The sequence below is a fragment of the Chrysemys picta genome, chromosome 2 (genome assembly GCF_011386835.1).
Source record: "Chrysemys picta bellii isolate R12L10 chromosome 2, ASM1138683v2, whole genome shotgun sequence".
Taxonomy (NCBI): domain Eukaryota; kingdom Metazoa; phylum Chordata; order Testudines; family Emydidae; genus Chrysemys; species Chrysemys picta.
The window spans coordinates 34,574,976-34,594,102 of NC_088792.1; the positions used below are offsets into that span (position 1 = coordinate 34,574,976).

General features: G+C 43.6%; 1 protein-coding gene across 4 annotated transcripts in view; it reads left to right on the forward strand.

Annotated features, from left to right (window-relative positions):
* The first annotated feature begins 17,918 nt into the window (after positions 1-17,918).
* MKX (mohawk homeobox) overlaps positions 17,919-19,127 on the forward strand; it is a 60,144-nt gene continuing 58,935 nt past the window's right edge. For 2 of the 4 annotated variants that reach the window (XM_005290929.4, XM_065582920.1), the window contains exon 1: positions 18,539-18,672. Coding sequence is in view for 1 of the 4 variants with exons in the window: in XM_065582919.1 (XP_065438991.1) it covers positions 18,494-18,525 (32 nt within the window). In the remaining 3 variants the exon portion in view is untranslated. The other 2 variants (XM_065582922.1, XM_065582919.1) reach the window with 2 other exon arrangements.

Genomic DNA, 19,127 nt, shown 5'->3' on the forward strand with positions numbered 1-19,127 from the left:
CTTTCACCTTTATGTAATTCCTTATTGAATCTTAAAGGAAAACCAAGTCTTTCATTCCAAACATCAGTCAGCAGACAAGAAAGCTTTTCTTTTACCACTCTATGGCTGTGTGATTTATTGCTTCGTGACAATCATTATCAATTATTTAATTGTCTCAGGATGGTCAAACTACATATTTAAATGTAAGATTTATGTTCATTTCTCATTAAAGTTCATGTTTATGAAAAATGCATATGTAGTGACACACACAGTTTTATCTCTAAGTTGTTAAGGAAACATAAAATGTGTGTCCTGGGTGCAACATATTTTGTATTGTAGTAGCTGCTTCTTTATGCTAGTTTGTCACCAGAATTATTGTCCCTTAATATAATGAAAGCTGGGGGTTGAAGATCACAAGGCTCTGTCATGAGATTTAAATTTGTTGTAGGCCAGCTGATCACTTCTTCTGAAAGCAGTTGATTTGCTCTTTTGTTTCACATCTCATAAGATACCCTGAAGTGAGCTGCTGACCCTGGGTGTCTGTGACGGGGCAGAGCAGCACCTTACTGGTACCGCAGGGGTTAACCCTTCCTTCGTAGCAGAGGAAGCCATGCCCCTGAGGCTCTGCTGGGCATGCTCCAACTGGAGAACAGGTATAAAAGCCTGCAGAGTTGCTCAGTTTGTGCTGACCGTCCGAGGGGAAGGAGGCACGCCACGCCACGCCACGCCACGCCACGCCACGCCACGCCACGCCACGCCACGCCACGCCACCAGCTCCTGAGGAGGGACAGCCTGCATTCCAGGATCTGGAAGCCAGCCAAGCTGGGATGTGCCCCAACGCCCAGATGGAGTACATAACAGAAGGGGAACAGATCAGAGGACCCCCTGAAATGGAGGACCTGGAAGTTATGGTAGGAAGTGACCCAGGGGAACTTTAGAGGAAAATGGCGTTAAGTCTCACAGAGGCTCGGCATGTTTCGTGCAGCTCCCCGCCGAGCCAGTGGCAAGGGGAACTTGCCACTACCAGGGCCCTGGGTTGGGACCTGGTGGAGAGGGTGGGCCTGGGTCCCCCTACTCCTCCCAGCCACCTGTCCCTCCCACCCCCCAGTCAGGGGATGGCCCAGCATGGGAATCATACGAACTCTGGCTGCTAGGCCGCACTACCCTGCTAATGAGGAGGATTATATGGACCCTGGCCATTGGGCCACACTGCCCAGATGTTTGGGGCAAGTTACACAGACTCTGGCCACTAGGCCGCACTATCCTGCCTGCAAGGGGGGGATATATGGGCTCTGGCCACTGGGCCACACTGCTTGGATGCTGGGAGCGATTTATATGGACTCTGGACATTAGGGCACATGACCCCAACTAAGGGATGATTGCATGGAGGGAGGCCATTAGGCCGCATCAGGCTGCCCACAGAGAAGCGAGCACAAAAACTTGGGAGTGGCGAGGTTCCAACACCACATCCCCCGCCGCCCCAAAGGGGCGGTGAGGTGCCAGGTCTGCCATAGTGTCAAAGAAATGAGTCTTTCCAGTAGGTTGAACTATTAAGAATTTTCTCTCATAATAAATTAAGTGGCTGCTTCTTGTACATTTATTTCTACTTAAGTTCTCTTTGCCTTATAAACAGCAGCAGAATAACATAAAGGAAAACAAGTTATATGTCTCTCTAATGACGATATTCAACTTTCCATATAGACTGTCTGCGTACAGAGTATAGTTCTGAATTCATAAGCAAACTCTTCCCCAGCGGTAAGCTGTGGTTTTGGTCTTTGTAGCCACTTAAGCTTTGCCACATACTCCTCAGGCTGCTTGAAAATGGGGAGAGGCAATCTTGTGTGGCTCAGCGGCACTGAAACAAACTAGTCCTCTGAGTTTCGGTGACCTATTTACCTTTTAGAGGGACAAAATCTCTGGTGGTGTAATACCACTGAGGTTACTGGACCTATGCTAGCAGAGAATGTGGCCCAAAAGTCTGCACTCTTAAGGGAACCATTATCTTATGGTGACTATTAGACTATATGGCATTTCTCACAAAGAAAAAGATAAGGCGTACCAATTATGCTTTACTACCCTGCTTAAACTGTAATGTGCCACACTATTCAGTACTTCGTTCTCCCAACCAGGATGCTGAAACTAGCAAAGTACTGCTCCAGTTTTATGAATCTGTTCTATTTTATTAGGTTAGTCCTAATGTGCTGTTTTGTATTTCTGTAACTGGATTTTAAACATTATCTTCTAGATACCAATTCAGTGGTGTTCCCTATTTTATATTAAGGATTTTTATGAACAGGATTGCCTTGATTTGTGTTAGTTTTCTAGTCTTGTTTCTGTGGTCTATACAAGGCACCCTTTGGCTGGCAAGTTCCTCTCCTATTCCTGCTATGTTTATTGGCATATTACATGTTTTATCCAAATTTATATGGTGCGTAGTGTTGTTCATCTGTTTGATCTTTTCTTACAAAGAGTAGTCAATTGTATTATGGTGACAAATCTGGTTCCTCTTCAATAGATTCATAAACCCATGTGTGCGAAGCTCTGCATTGGACATCAAATGACATATATGGGCTTGATCCTGTCGTCATTAAGGAGTCTTTGCATTTATCTAATGGCAGAAAGACATCTTACATTGGCTCCAGTTACAGTGCATTGCATATTCACCTCGCTCCATTGCTTTATTCCTGCCACTGATGTACTGTAAGGAGATTTCCCAGAACTTTTTCAAAGAGTATTCATGGTTTTTCACACATCATTAAATCTTCCAATGAATGGAGGGGAAAAAAAAAACACATGTTGGGACAAACTGTTAAAAAAAATCAGACAGAAAGAGAGAATGAAGATTGATAATAGATGTTCAGCAGTTTGATAAGGGATAGGTATGCATTTGAGAGTGATAGCAACCAAAAGTCATCGCTATGGGGTGGTTGTTTGATAACCTATATGAAATTACCTGGGGTTCTCCAGCCAGTACATAGAGAACAGTTGGAAGAAATTAGCACCATTGTTAGGCCAGCGATTGCCTGGGTCTAGTAACTATAGTAACACTGACCCTTTGGAACAGAGTTGTGACAAATTACTGTGACCATGTGAGGGAGCTTGCACTACCATTGCCTGTGCTGTACCTGTTCAGTAACTAAATAGGGGATTTCTTTCTCCAAGGCTGTCAACCTGTCACTGTTCAGCAGCACTCAACTCACTTAGTGGCAGTGATTCCCTGCCCCCAGGATTTGCACTAGTGCCTGTCAGCAATGTGGAGGAGAAGGAAGAAGAGGAGAAAGTGCCACCATTCCTCTTGGTCCTATTTAGATGTGAACTAGAATCAGCATGTTATTCCAATAGTTCCTTCTGGTTATTGCCAAAGGCAGGAAGCAAAGATATGCATAAACATTCAAGTACAATTTTAAAAAAATAATTCAGGTTCATTCTGAGTTTTGGGCAAAAGTTTGGGTCATTTTTTATATTATATTCAAACTGTTTCTGCCATTTTTATACTACGGATTCCCTTTCTTTCATTTCCCTGGTTAATTTGTTGTTGGTGTCTCCTCCCTTCCTGGTAATAGATGAGTTGTAACTTTGTTTTTGAAACAATCCGAAGACAATACTCACTAAAATCCAGATCCTGTAACACTTAATTCCAGGTTTAATTGTATTACTTTAATGGGATTCCTTACTTGTGCAATATTAAGTACGTGCATAAGTGTTTGTTGGATTGGCAACTAAACCTGCTCTCAGATCTATCAGTCCATACCTGCTGTTATATATATATGAGACGAGATATATATATATATATATATATATATATATCTGAAAGCAGTTATGTATGGGATATATAGGTTCCTGTGTATAAGGACAGAATTGCCCTCCCTCCCCCAAGTGTTTGTAATGATGTGACATTTTATTTCCCCCAGAGTGCTCAATGAAGCGGAATTGTAGCAAGGTGCCAGTCACTTGATAGTTTCTGTTAGATGTGGGTTAAATGGTATTCCTTTCCCTTTGGAAATAGTCACCATATAATGTGTGAAACATTTTCCACCTTGACACAGAAGAGCGCTTCAAAGTAATTTGAAATACTTGCAATGAGCCATGGCAAGACCGCAAGACCGCCGCCTTTTTGATACAACTGTGCTCATATGTCCAATGCATAGCTGAGCTACTCAGATATAATTCAAGAGGCTGATATAGCCTTAAATAATAGTCACTGCTAGCATTAGAACCCATGCCAGCCAATCCCAAATCTTGGTGGGAAAATGTAGAGGCAGGCAATTCATAAATGATCAGGGTTGGACAAGACCTCAGGAGGTCATCTAATCCAACCCCCTGCTCAAAGCAGGACCCACCCCAACTAAATCATCCCAACCTGGGCTTTATCAAGCCAGGCCTTAAAAACCTTTAAGGATGGAGATTCCACCACCTCCCTAAGTAACCTGTTCCAGTGCTTCACCACCCTCCTAGTGAAATAGTGTTTCCTAATATCCAACCTAAACCTCCCGCACTACAAATTGAGACCATTGCTCCTTTTTCTGCCATCTGCCACCACTGAGAAACAGCTTAGCTCCATTCACTTTGGAACCCCCCTCCCCTTAGGTAGTTGAAGGCTGCTATCAAATCCTACCTCACTCTTCTCCTCTGCAGACTAAATAAGCCCAGTTCTCTCAGGCTGCCTCTTCTCATAAGTCATGTGCCCCAGCCCCCTGATCATTTTTGTTGCCCTCCGCTGGACTGTCTCCAATTTGTCCACATCCTTTCCGTAGTAGGGGGGCCCAAAACTTGACACAATACTCCAGATGTGGCCTCACCAGTGCCAAGTAGAGGGGAATAATCACTTCCTTCAATCTGCTGGCAATGCTCCTACTAATGCAGCCCAATATGCAGTTAGCCTTCTTGGTAACAAGGGCACACTGTTGACTCATATCCAGCTTCTTGTCCAGGTCCTTTTCTGCAGAACTGCCGCTTAGCCAGTTGGTCCCCAGCCTGTAGCAGTGCATGGGATTCTTCACTTGTCCTTGTTGACCCTCCGATTTGTTTTACTCCAATCCTCCAATTTGTCTAGATCACTCTGGACCTTATCCCTACCCTCCAGCGCATCTACCTCTCCCCCAAGCTTAGTGTCAGCTGCCAACTTGCTGAGCATGCAATCCATCCCATCATCCAGATCATTAATGAAGATGTTGAACAAAACCGGCCCCTGGACAGACCCCTGGGGCACGCCGCTTGATACCAGCTGCCAACAAGACATTGAGCTGATGATCACTACCCATTGAGCCCGATGATCTAGCCAGCTTTCTATCCACCTTATAGTCCATCCAATCCATACTTTTTAACTTGCTGGCAAGAATACTGTGGGACATCGTATCAAAAGCTTTGCTAAAGTCAAGATATATCACGTCCACTGCTTTCCCCATATCCACAGAGCCAGTTATCTCATCATAGAAGGCAATCAGGTTGGTCAGGCATGATTTGCCCTTGGTGAATCCATGTTGACCGTTCTGGATCATCTTCCTTTCCTCCACGTGCTTCAAAATGGATTCCTTGAGGACCTGCTCCATGATTTTTCCAGGATTGAGGTGAGGCTGACCAGTCTGTAGTTCCCTGGATTCTCCTTCTTCCCTTTTTTAAACACGGGCACTATATTTGCCTTTTTCCAATCATCGAGGAGCTCCCCGATTGCCACGAGTTTTCAAAGCTAATGGCCAATGGCTCTGCAATCACATCAGCCAAATCCCTCAGCACCCTCGGATGCATTAGATCCGGCCCCATGGACTTGTGCATATCCAGCTCTTCTAAATAGACCTTAATCTGTTCTTTCACCACTGAGGGCTGCTCACCTCCTCCACATACTGTGCTGCCCAGTGCTGCAGTCTGGGAGCTGACCTTGTCTGTGAATATCAAGGCAAAAAAAGCATTTACTTCTGCTTTTTCCACATCATCTGTCACTAGGTTGCCTCCCCCATTCAGCAAGGGTCCCACACTTTCCCTGACCACCTTCTTGTTGCTGACATACCTGTAGAAACCTTTCTTGTTACCCTTTAGAGCCCTTGCTAGCTGCAATTCCAATTGTGTTTTGGCTTTCCTGATTACATCCCTGCATGCTCAAGCAATATTTTTATACACCTCCCTAGTCATCTGTCCAAGTTTCCACTTCTTGTAAGCTTCCTTTTTGTGTTTAAGCTCAACAAAGATTTCTCTGTCAAGCCAAGCTGGTTGCCTGCCATATTTGCTATTCTCTCTGCCCATCGGGATGGTTTGTTAATTCGCCCTCAATAAGGCTTCTTTAAAATAGAGCCAGCTCTCCTGGACTCCTTTCCCCCTTATATTAGCCTCCCAAGGGATTCTGCCCATCAGTTCCCTGAGGGAGTCAAAGTCTGCTTTTCTGAAGTCCAGGGTCCATATTCTGCTGCTCTCCTTTCTTCCTTTTGTCAGGATCCTGAACTCAACCATTTCATAGTCACTGCTGCCCAGGTTGCCACCCACTTCTACCTCCCCTACCAATTCTTCTCTGTTTGTGAGCAGCAGGTCAAGAGGAGCACAGCCACTAGTTGGTTCCTCCAGCACTTGCACCAGCACTCTCCAAAAACTTCCTGGATTGTCTGTGCACTGCTGTATTGCTCTCCCAGCAGATGTCAGGGTGATTGAAGTCCCCCCATGAGAACCAGGGCCTGTGATCTGGAAACTTCTATTAGTTGTCCGAAGAAAGCCTCATCTACCTCATCCTCCTGGTCTGGTGATCTATAGCAGATGCCAACCACGACATCACCCTTGTTGCTCTCGCCTCTAAACTTAACTCAAAGACTCTCAACAGGCTTTTCTCCAGTTTCATACTGGATTTCTGAGCAATCATATTGCTCCCTTACATATAGTGCAACTCCTCCACCTTTTCTCCCCCGTCTGTCCTTCCTGAACAGTTTATATCCATCCATGACAGTGCTCCAGTCATGTGAGTTACCCCACCAAGTCTCTGTTATACCAATCAGATCATAGTTCCTTGACTGTGCCAGGACTTCCAATTCTCCCTGCTTGTTTCCCAGGCTTCTTGCGTTCGTGTACAGACACCTAAGATAACTGGCCGATTGCCCTACTTTCTCAGTATGAATCAGGAGGCCTCACTTGTTGCACCCTCCTCCTTGTGTTTCTTCCCGGTATCCCACTTCCCCACTTACATACGGGCTTAGATCACCAACCCCCAGCAAACCTAGTTTAAAGCCCTCCTCACTAGGTTTGCAAACCTGCCTCCAAAGATGCTCTTCCCTCTCTTTGTTACATGGATCCCATCTCTTCCTAGCAATCCTTCTTCCTGGAACAACATCCCATGGTTGAAGAATCCAAAGCCCTCCCTCTGACACCACCTGTGCAACCACGCATTTACCTCCTCAATTCAATGGTCCCTACCTGGGCCTTTTCCTTCAACAGAGAGGATGGACAAGAACATGACTTGCGCCTCAAACTCCTTTATCCTTCTTCCCAAAGCAACGTAATTTGCAGTGACCCGCTCAAGGTCATTCTTGGCAGTATCATTGATGCCCACATGCAGAAGTAGGACAGGGTAGCGGTCCGAGGGCTTGATCATCAGATCAAGGTCCAAGGGCTTGATTATCAGAATGCTACCATAATCACAATCACAATGCTACGATAATCACAAGTCTCCCAAAAGACCTACTAGGTAACAGAGGAAAAAAATGCCTTGTGATTAAGCTGCCATTGTCTTAGCTCATATGGCTCACGAGTATTTTGTGTTATAAGAAATGGCGTTTGAATGTAAAAGCATTTCAGTTAAAGTCTGTTAGTAGGTGACATCTTGTTCTGGCACTGTGCCACCCACCTTTAAGGGAGTTCTGGACTTCATTCACAGTGTGGATACATGTTGGGATTTGACCTAACATTCTGGGGGATGTGGATAAGTGTACTGGGGGGATGGTGGATGTGTGGCTCTAATTTGTCTAAGGTCATGTTTATAAACATGTTAAGGATCTTATAGAGCTCTTGCATGAGACAACTACTTTGGGATCACAAAAGGGAGTCATGAGGACTCCCCAGCTGTTCAACCTGATCTTACATTCACCTGCAGTTCCCATTTTCACCAACAGGTGGTGCTAGCAATTTCTGCATTAGTCATACTGCTATTTCTATCATTTTGTAACCTATACAATACACATATACGATCTGTAAACAAAAGGGATAAGCACTAGACTATGTGATCATTACAGCTTGTTGGGTATTAGTCCAAGAAGAATCTCTCTCAAACACTGGCAATAGCTTTAAAAAAACAAACAGCATTTTGTATTTCTGGATTTAATGTCTGTTTTAGAATGGTGCATGTGACTTGTCAACTATTTGAATGGCACATTAATTCAGTTATATTAAAAATGAGACAGTACAACCATTAGCACAACAGATTAATTAGCTACGCCTGTCATTCCATTTATTTGAATAGCTATTTCTATTAAACTTGGCTCTCCAACTTCAATAAATGGTCTGCTTCAACTTGGGATTTTAAATAATCAAGATCATATGTAAACCAGAAGGTAGAGCTACCTAGGACAGGCTTTACATGACTGCAAGTCATGTGTAAGAGGCTTTTCACATGGGTGCCCAGTGGTTTTCATAGTTAGAGACATTTAGAAAAAGCTTTCTATAAACCTACACAATCTCAGAACTATCAGGATTGGTCTTCCTATACTGGAAAAAGTATAGTCTGCACTGTCTGACTTCAAGATTGACACAGGGAGAATAGGGTCCTGATGTCCCAAAAAGTGCTTTCCATGGTTCCAAACAACCCAGATTAGCCTTCCCAAAACAAGTTTTACAGCACCTGGAAACAATTGGGGATTATTTTTTCAGGTCACAAAACCATAATACAGCACGGTGTCTAGAATGCAGATTGACTTGACACATGCTTTCCAGCACCAGAAATCCACTGAATGGAGTTTAAGACAAAGGTTTATTCAGAATAAACTTCTACTTTTTTCAAACCAAAGCATTGACAAAGCTGCTTATTGGTTACAATAATCAGGGAATTTAAGAAGTGGAGGGACTGGAAGGGAGGTTTCTTCTGATTATATTATTCAGTGGTTGGGAGACAAGCATGCCTAAGTATATTATGACCCTTTTTATCCATTTTAAGCCCTCAAAATCCATATGAAATTTATATCTACACATAGAAGCTGGGAGAATTTCTGACTTAGTCCAGAATCAGAGGGGTAGCCATGTTAGTCTATATCCACAAAAACAACAAGGAGTCTGGTGGCACCTTAAAGACTAGTACATTTATTTGGGCATGAAGAAGTGGGTTTTTTACCCACAAAAGCTTATGCCCAAATAAATGTTAGTCTTTAAGGTGCCACTGGACTCCTCGTTATTTTTGATTTAGTCCAGTTTACTTTGTAACCAGATAACTGCCTGTAACGAGTTGTGCTCACCACCGTGGTGAGTCCGGCTGGTTGCTCTGGGAATTAGCTCTGTCAATCAGCAGGGTGCCCTCCTCTTGTGGTGTCTCACTCTCTGTCACTGCTTCTCCACTGTCTGTGGGGACCCATGTCACTCCTGGACCACAACATCCTCGTCAGGGCACAGCCCTCCAACTGTGCCCCAACTCCATTGTCTCCCCCCTTCCGGGGGAACTGGCAGTCCTTCACCTGGCCTTTCACCGCAGTAGCAAACTGCAGCCCCTAGTCCAGCCCGTCGCTCAGGCCACTTCCCTCAGCAGCCAGTGGGGCAAAGGGGGAGGGGGGACAGGCCCGCCCGCTACTCTGGGCCCCGACCTAGGGACCCTACAGCTGGCAGCCACTCACTGCCTCTCCTTCCCCTCTTCCACTACCTGCTTTCCCTGGGCCACTTCCCCGTAGCCCAGCACTTACTTGGCCCCTGTATCAAGGCCTCCATCTGGGAGCCAGCCAGGCTGGAGCTCCACTTACTCCCTTGAGTCCCTGCCCAGCACTGCTCTGTCCCAGCACTTCTCTCAACAGGCAGCCAGTCCTTCTCCCTCAAGCTCCAGGGAGAGACTGAGTTCCTCTCTGCCCTGCAGCCCTTCTTATAGGGCCCAGCCTGCTTCTGGTTGGCTGGGTTCTGTGCAGCTGCTCCAAGTGCTGCTATTAACTCTTTGCCAACCAGTGAGGGGCAGCTGTCCTGTCAAACTGCCCAAACTTTTGGATGAGGGTAAGTAAATTGAGACATTGTGGGCAGATACCAGGAGAAGAGTATTGTCAGTATAAAGTAAGAAGGAGGAAACATTTCTCTGTCAGTATTATTAATGTTACAGTAGCACCTAGATGCTCCACCCATGATCTGGCACATACTGTGTTAGGCACAGTCAAAAACAACTATTATCCCCCTGTAGTAGATGAAGAGCTAAGATGCAGAGATTGCAACTTGTCCAAGGTCAAACACAAATTTGTCGTAGAGTTGGGAATTGAACCAAGACCTAATGAATCCCACTCCCATATCTTCACCACAAGCCTATCAGTACTCTTGTAAACCAGCCACCTATTACAGGTTTTGTTTTGGTTCTGGTATAAATATTGCAGCTATTTAAAGATGCTGAAGAGCTTGGACTGGTAGACTAAGTCGCACGAAGATCGAGTAGAGGACAGATGAGGTGTCAAGCATATAGACTAAAATGTTTATATCGATAGTTATAAAGACCATTTCAGAATAGCCAGGTGGTTAGGGCACTTCCCTTGGATGTGGGAGATGTGAATCAGGCAGAGCAAGAATTTAGACTTGCATCTCCCACATCCCAGGCTTAGGCCCTATTGGCTTTGTGTGCTTCTGTTTTCACAAAATTTTCCAAAAGGTCCCGGTCCACATTGGAATGAAAAATACTGAAACCTTGATTTTATTTTATTTTTTTGCTAACTGGAATTGTTGTTTTCTGGCCAGCCCTAACATATATGTCTATCCCTGTGTATAAAAGACAGGCTTCAACAAAAGTTCCTCACAACTTGAAACCTATTATAATGCTTTTGATTATTAAAAATGCTAGCTTGGCAACTGTATTTATTATATTGGTGAAGTCATGCCAGTGGTATAGGTTACCCTACAAATATCTGACTTTATCCCTTTCAGTAAAACTAGATTGGGAACCAGAATAAATATTAGTGAATTTTATAAAATGATGTGTGATGTTTATTTTTTGCACAGATGTCTGAAATGAAGCAAATGAATTTTTATTGTTATAGACTGTTAAACATTTAACCTTAAGTTTTCAAAGTAGCATTAGGTAATTTTAGCATTGTGGCGCATACCAATTAATGGTGAATCCTCAGTAAATCCTCAGTCAGTCTGTAAATGTCTGGCAGTAATCTGCCATTTCAGATGCTGGATTAATTGGAATTGAATTATTCTGTAACTTGTCAAATATAACTGTACAGTGAATTCCAGTAGAAGAATATGAAATGCACAATGCCCTGGTGATCATTGCACAGAATCGCTTGCCAATCTGATTTTCTCCATAATTACACACTTATTATACCACTGTCACTGCCTGATGCTATTCCAAGTAAAACACTAGCAAACATTCAGTAAAAGCATGGATTTTTATTTGCCTGCATGGCTGTCCTCAGAAGAAAATACATTCACAATATAACGTGCATATCGGAAGAGGAGCACATGGGTCTTGCAATAGCATAGTGCATCTCACACAAGACCTGCTCCTGTGTCCATTGAAGTCAGTGCCAAGAAAACATTGGCTTCTGTGGAGTAGAATCAGATCCACACATGATATGATTTGTTATAATTTGTCCAGGGAATGGGAACTCTGAGGAATGCAATGAACAAAAGAGGTGGCCCAGAATGTAGAGAAAAAGAAAGCACTAAGCCCATCACCAAGTGATTGGCCATTGTCCTGAGACAATGAGGCAGCTGGGTCCAGGGTACCATGCTGGGCATCAGCAGACCAAGGTCCTCTTCCTAGATCTACCATTGATTTGTTACATGACCTTGATCAAGTCTCTGAGTCTTCTTGCTTTAATCTCCTAAATTCTATATGGGGATAATAATGCTTACCCACCTTCGAGATCTATGGATGAAAAGGACTATGTATTTAGCAAGAGTTATCTTATTTACTGTCCATTATTCTCTGTAGGGAAGTGATGGCCACCTCTGAATACATGACTGGATAAAATGAGAGGAAAAGCAGTGCTTGACTGCATCAGAGGTCCATGCTATCCATGACAGAAAGGGCAATAAACTGGAAGCATCATATTGCTGTGGTTACAACATTCTAAATTAACAGCCTTAGGTTGTAATTTTTCCAAGTAACCCAGGGAGCCTACCATTCTCTTCTTAGGTTTAGAGTGACTGTTAACACTGGATCACAAGGAAGCAGGATCTTCCAGAGTCCTTTTCTGATATGTTGAACATCTGAAACCACTTACACAATGTTTCCAGTTAATACTATTTTAACACAAAGTGGTCTCCTGCATTTTAAAAGAATCTGGGGCAGCTCTTCTTTTCAGCTTTCATTTCTGACATTGTCTGTTTCTTCCAGATTTAATTTTGCAGAATCTTACTTTCAGTTTTTTTTATATTAATGTATTTCCTGGTAGGAAATAATGGTGTGAGTTATTCTGAGAGCAAGTCTCTGCTAGGTCTATAATCTGTCGCTCAATGAATTTAGTCTGACTAAAATTGGACAAAACAGGATTTTGTTTTACAGTTAATTCTGCCAGTCTTCAGAATGTCATAGATGGACAATCTTGTCTTTTTGCCTTATCATTTATCTTTGAGCTCCTCATTCTGTTAACCTGCAGCTTAACAATATCATCTGGCCACAGAGTCCGCAGGAAAGTTAATTTAAAAAATAGCCATGAATTATATTGGTTTAGTCACTTTTCAAATATAGTTTCCCACTTAACATCCTCTTCTTACTAATTCGTTTGGTCCAATGTCTGTAAAAAGAAAAATGCAAGGTTTTGTTTTATTTTTCAGATGGATCCTTCACATCCCTCATGAAACTGCAGAGATCCCCCATTTCCCTGCTAATATCCCTTTAAGTCCTAGAGGCTCTGAACATATTTTTCTAAGGATTTGGTCATATCCCCAGAGTCAGACTTAGCATTTTTGAATGGACCTATAAAACAGTTGTTCTCCTTATGTATCAGACTTCTGTCCACCATGATCACATCAGGAAAAAAGTTGTTATTGACATCATCTGTGATAACCAAACTAACCTAGACTAGTAGGTTATGTGGCCTATTTCCCTACCAATGCATGCTTGCTCCCTTTGTTTGGTACAGTATACATAGGTGCCAACTCTGTGGGTGCTCCAGCCCTGAAGCACCCACAGAAAAATAGTGAATGCTCAGCACCCACCGGCAGCCCTGCCCCCCATCAGCTCTTATCTCTCCCGCCCCCCAGCACTTCCTTCCTGTTGGTGATCACTGTTCAGTAGCATGCAGGAGGTGCTGGGGGGGGGGAGGGAGGAGCAAGGGCGGGGGTGCACTCGGGGGAGGGGGTGGAACAGGGGAAGAGGCGGGATGGGGGTTTGGGGGAAGGGGTGGAGTGGGGGGGTCAAGCACCCCCCAGCAACTTGGAAAAACAGCGCCTGTGACAGTATATTTTCTAGAACTTGATCCAGTCTGATTTCAGGTGTCTCAAGAGATGAGGCTTCCACCAGTTCCTTTGGGAGCAGAGTATTCCTCAGTCTAATGAGGTCTCACTATTAGGAAACATATCTTAAATTTACCTTTACTTAGTGTCATCCCTTTGCTCTTGAGGCCTTGTCTAGATTACCAAACAGTAGCAATCGGAGTGATTACAACTGAAGCGTTAAACGTGGGTCACACAAGGGCAAGCCCAGTTTCTCACCATTTCAGTTAATTTGATTAACCAGGTTTTTCCTTCTCTACATTTACAGCTGAAACATGTTCCGTGCTGGTTCATCTGCAATCATTGTTAACAGTTGTCAACACCTGTTCTGTGTAGGAAAGTAAATAAGGCTTCTGTTTGTATTCTCCTAAACAATCCCTCACCTACATGAGGGCTTTAGGCTCTTTAAATACAGGTAGATAGTTAGTTAGTTATTAGCCACCCAAAATCATGTAGCACAGTGTGCGTGAATGAGACAGGGAAATTCCTTGAATTTTAAACCTATATGTTAACTGTGTAGGAATCTACAGCTGAAAGGAAATTGTACATAAAGAAGAGCCCAGATTCTTAAAGGTGCTGAACTTCCACTGAAATCAATGGGAATTAGGTGCCTAAATACCTTTCAGGATCTGGTCCAAGGTGATATTTTTGAAATATAACGTTTTAAAAATTGTAGCTCAAAATGAGGAATATGAGTGGAATTTTGTGGAAGCGGAAGGACCATTGTTACTAGACTAAAAGTGGACCTTGGATTGGATTGTACGGTTGAAAGTGAAAGAATTAGTGGAAAACTGCATTTGAGACCTGCCCACGTGGAAACTTCAGCATGACCTCAGCTTGCCACATCATTGAAAAAGAAGGTTCTCAGAGCAGCACTACAGAGAAAAGGAGAAAGCTGAGTAATTGGGCTGAGTAATTTTCTTCATGATTTCAATGTGCTCAGGAGCTAGCTCAGCAGTTGGGGTTTCCCATGGTCTTGGCTGGCCAGTACTCGCCATTTCCTGTTCAGTGCCATCGGTATCACAGCAGGGCTTGTGATTGGGAGGTTTCTATTATTTCAGTCTTTAAAGCAAATCACCTTCTGAACTCTAGCCTGCACTTACTGGTGCTTCCAATGGGAAATATCATTGGCCCACAGTGCCTCTTTCGGGCCCTATGGAGCCCATTCTGAGTAACGCATGTCTAAAAAATGCTCTCCTGACACTTCTCTGGGTTCCAGCTATGAGCTCTAGTCACCAAAAGGGTCATTCCTGAGTCATGAATGGAAATTTCCAATTACATTAAATATAGAATCAACTTCTCAGTGGGACTCTAGGTGACAGATGCCCATTTTGAGTTCAAAACTATTGTTCAGGTTTTGACCTATATCCTAAAACACCCAGTCATTCCATCCTGTTATGAATTTCTGCCCTTAGATACAGTTAATATTTCACTGCTGGTGTTATTTGTGTAATCTTTTATAGTTTCTGAGACAGAATATCACTGTTGCCATCCCTCTAGGGACATTCTGAAGTGTGAGTGAACTGAGCTGTGAGCTCGCTGCCCAGCTAACAGCTATGGACTTACTGTTCCGTGCAGTGTTGGGTAAGTAACCTTAATTAAAAACATAAAGCCTACATTTTGTATCACATTCTAAATGTTAAACAAGCTCCAAAAATAGAAATCTTGTTTTCATTAAAGCTTTTCAAATGTGATCTAAGAAATAAAATATGGAGGGGGAGAGTGTATGTGAAATTTACATGTGATTATTTGATAGATCTCACTACTTTAAAGGCTTGTAAGGTATTTTGGTGCCAACTGCTCCTGCAGTTCCTTCTCACTATTTGGCAGATTTTTCCCTACAGGGCCTGTTGGTATTTTTCCAGCGCTGCTTTCCAAATGTTGATTTTTTTTTAAAATATTTTTTATTGCAATCAGCCATACAGGGTGTTCTCTGTTAACTTACTGTCCATCTATCGATTAATATGACCAATTGGGAGAGCGGCACTCAGTCTCCTGACTCTGTCATCTGTGTGTTTTTGGAAGACTTGCTGATGACTGGGGATGTGGCCTAAATGACAAGAATTTCTTTTGAAAACACTAATGGAAAAAATGATTCCACTAGAAAGAATTTTGCCTTTGGTAAAACAGCATCTTTACAAAACACAGGGAAGTGAGTCTTTAATTTAGAAGTAAATATTTTTGCTTAGCTTTTCAATCACGCTTTAATAATGTTTTAAAACTTTGTTACAAGTAGATTTAAAGTGTCACGTGTGAGGGTTCTCTTCACTTTGCTTTAATTACCTCCCTGATAAAATAGGACAAGAAGTCTTGAGAACCTGTCACAACTTCACTATGGAGCTCCTTCAGAATGAACCAGGTATCAGTATTATCCAAATCTCTATTTTACAGTTCTCAATAGTGGACCAAATGTGCATAAACTTTCTTTACAATTAAAGTGTGGCAAAAGCTCCTTGGTGACATTTGTAGATAAAGGCTACGTTACAAAATTGGCTTTGTTGGTTTTTCATATAACTATTAGATGAAATTCAAGGTCTGTAGAAAAAGAATAAAAATATGATTATTATAAAGTCTAATCCTGCTTCTTGGTTAGCTTTCACCCCTTATATATGCCAGTTAATTACAAACCATGTTCAAGTGAATAATTATAAGTCATAAGTCAAATAATAACTCTGTATTCCAGTGAGTTTACACAAGTAGTTAAGGTGCACACCATGCCTCTAGTACAGTCCTGAAAATAGAAGGCGATTCATTAGCAAGTTTAATATTTTACATTTTTAAAACAAGAAAACAAGCAACCCCTCCAAAAGTAGATCAAAGATAGTGAGATTCCCTAAAGTCCAAACCATATTATTCTTCATTATTCTTAGTATTATATAATATGTGGGCACACGTGTTTATGAACATGTACTTGTTAATTGTGACAATCACATTAGTGTGATTACTAAACAATTGATAGATGAATTGCATAATTATTTGGTAAACCATCTCAGATCCCCTGAAATAAATGGGTCTACTCCTTGGGAATAAAACCAGCACGGATTGTTAACGTTTTAGCATTGACATCAGTATGAAAGAATCCATAAAAATATTTCACCAGATTAATAAATCGAATTACTGTATTGGACATCATCATTCTATGTATTATCAAAAGTCATGTAGTCACGATTTTAAAAATCATTGTCAAGCCTATAGCCTTTCCTCCTAACACACAGAATGTTTAAATATTCTTTACCATCTTTAATTAAACCTTTCAGACGCCAGCACTGTACACTGAAATCCATAATTCCATTTTGGTGATCTGCTCTCAGTCTATATGCCATCTCCGGGCTACAGTTCTACCTCGGGGTCCCAGATGACATTAGCAAACCAGTCGGAATCTTTCTCCTGGTGATTTATGTTTAGTAACAAAATACCACTATGGAATTACAACCTAATTATGTACCGTCAAATGTAAATAATTCCACGTGTTATTCTGCGGGTCCGGGATTATTTTTACAGTTCAAGCGGTGTTATAAAGGGGAAATAAGGCAGTAACTGGAAAATGTTTGAAAATGAACACTTTCTAGATTGTCTTTTCATTTTGCTCTTTCTATTTTGCTCTTTCTGAGGTATAGCTTTCGGAAGTTTTTTCTTCTTCTTTCCTTCCTGATCTAGTGTTTCGCTTTGGAGTTTTGTTTAACTGTAATACAATTATAATAATACTTTCGCGTCATAAGCAGTTCACCTGAGGCAGTGAATAATCGCTGAGTTGCATGCTTTTCAGTAAGGCTGCAACAGTTTGCCCTGATCGAATATAATGTATAGGCTCCGTTTTTTAAAAGTATGCCCCCATTCATAAAACAGCCAGCGTCTTTATTTATTCATTACTATTGATGCGAAAATAGAGTGGAAGGTAAGATGGAAAAGTGTAGGATAACAAAAATAAAACGACGATAGAAAGCTCCTAGTTTAAACTCTGTGCAGTTTGTACACTGAGAGCTGCCTTTAGAAGCCGGCACTTAAAAACTTTGTTAAACAAGTGGCAAGTTGTTTGGTTTTTTGCTTCGAATATCTTATATTTTTTCTGCTTCGCGAAATGCCATCCCACTTGCCCCACCAATTCTCCTAGAATATGTAACAATCTAATGAATTTTAAAATTAGAGTTTCGATCCATATTTTGCGGTCATTTTCATGTGCTTGTATTACTTGTTAAGCAGGTAGCGGTGACTGCCTTACCTGTACATTATATTGTGACATCACAGTGACACCAAGTGATGTCACTCATTAGGGCAGCTGTTAGCCAGCTGGAGCTGCAAAACATTTCCTGTGCGGACAGAAGCAGAGGAAGAAATCTGATGTCTCCTTGGCTATCACTCGGCCTGTCTGTCTAAAATAACAGGTTAACCAGCCCGGCGCTCACCCGGGCAGTTGTAAGTGGGTTTCCCACCTCTGCTCCGAAGGAGTTCAGATTCCACCTGCGTAGCAAACAGCCAGGTAAACCTTGCTGGGTTACCTTGTGTATTGAAGGTGTTTGGATGGTAGCAAGCACAGGCTGGGATGAATGTGCCGGCTTTCCCCGCTTAATCTCTGCCCGACCCCTACCACAGCAGCTACCGTGTCCCCGGACGGGCTGACAGAACTAGGACCCCTGTGGCCCAGAGGCCCCCCGGGCCCGGGAGTCAGGCGTGCAGCGCGGCGGGGCTTCGCTCCTTTGCAAGCGACGGGGGAAAGGGCGGGTTTTCCGGGGATTTTAGGAGCAAAACCAGAAGAAAATAAGGCGCAAGAGGCTGCCGCCGGGCAGGTCTTTCTGCAGCCTGACGCCGCGGAGAATCGCCGAGGAGCCCGGTAGCCTCCCCTCTGCACGGCCCCGGAAGGTGGATAGCGCAATGGGAGGATGTTCGCAGGCTGAGCTCCGCAGCTAGGAAACATGAGAAGGCTTCGGGATTCATGTTCCGGGGCCTGGCCGTGCCTGCCGCTTGGTAAATAAAGAGGAGCTGCTGCCGCGGTCGGTGTGGTCATAGCTCGGGCGGTGTGTGTAGCAAACATGTGGCGGGAGTGGGAAGGGGAGTAGGGACCCAGCTGGATTATTCCCCACCGAGCGGACTCCGCGGGCCCGCCCGCACCAGGTATTGTCTCCTCGCCGCCCGGCGGCTGGCGGGCCAGGGGCGGCTCAGCAGCTCGGCCCTGACCCAATGCTTAGCTGCCGTGTGAGCAGGATCCCCCGCGGGAGGGACCTTCCCCGGCTGAACCGGCCTCCTGGCGCCTGCCTAGCGAGCACGTCTCCCGGGCTAGCGCCGCGCGCACAGCCGGGCTGAGCTGAGCGCTTCCCGGGCTGCTGGAAAGGGAGAAGTGGCGGTTTCCCGGGTTTCGGTTCTCCGGTGTTGTCAGTCACGTGTGTGTGTGTGTGTGTGTGTGTGTGTGTTGTCTGATGGGACTGACAACCGCAGGATAGTTTGCTCTGGAATGTGACTTGTCTATTGGGGAAGTAAAGCAAAATCCGTGTGTGCTGGGGAGACGGTTGTAGCTCGGGATGGACCTAGCAGTGCTGGACACATACACCTGGGAGCTGCGCCTTGGGCAC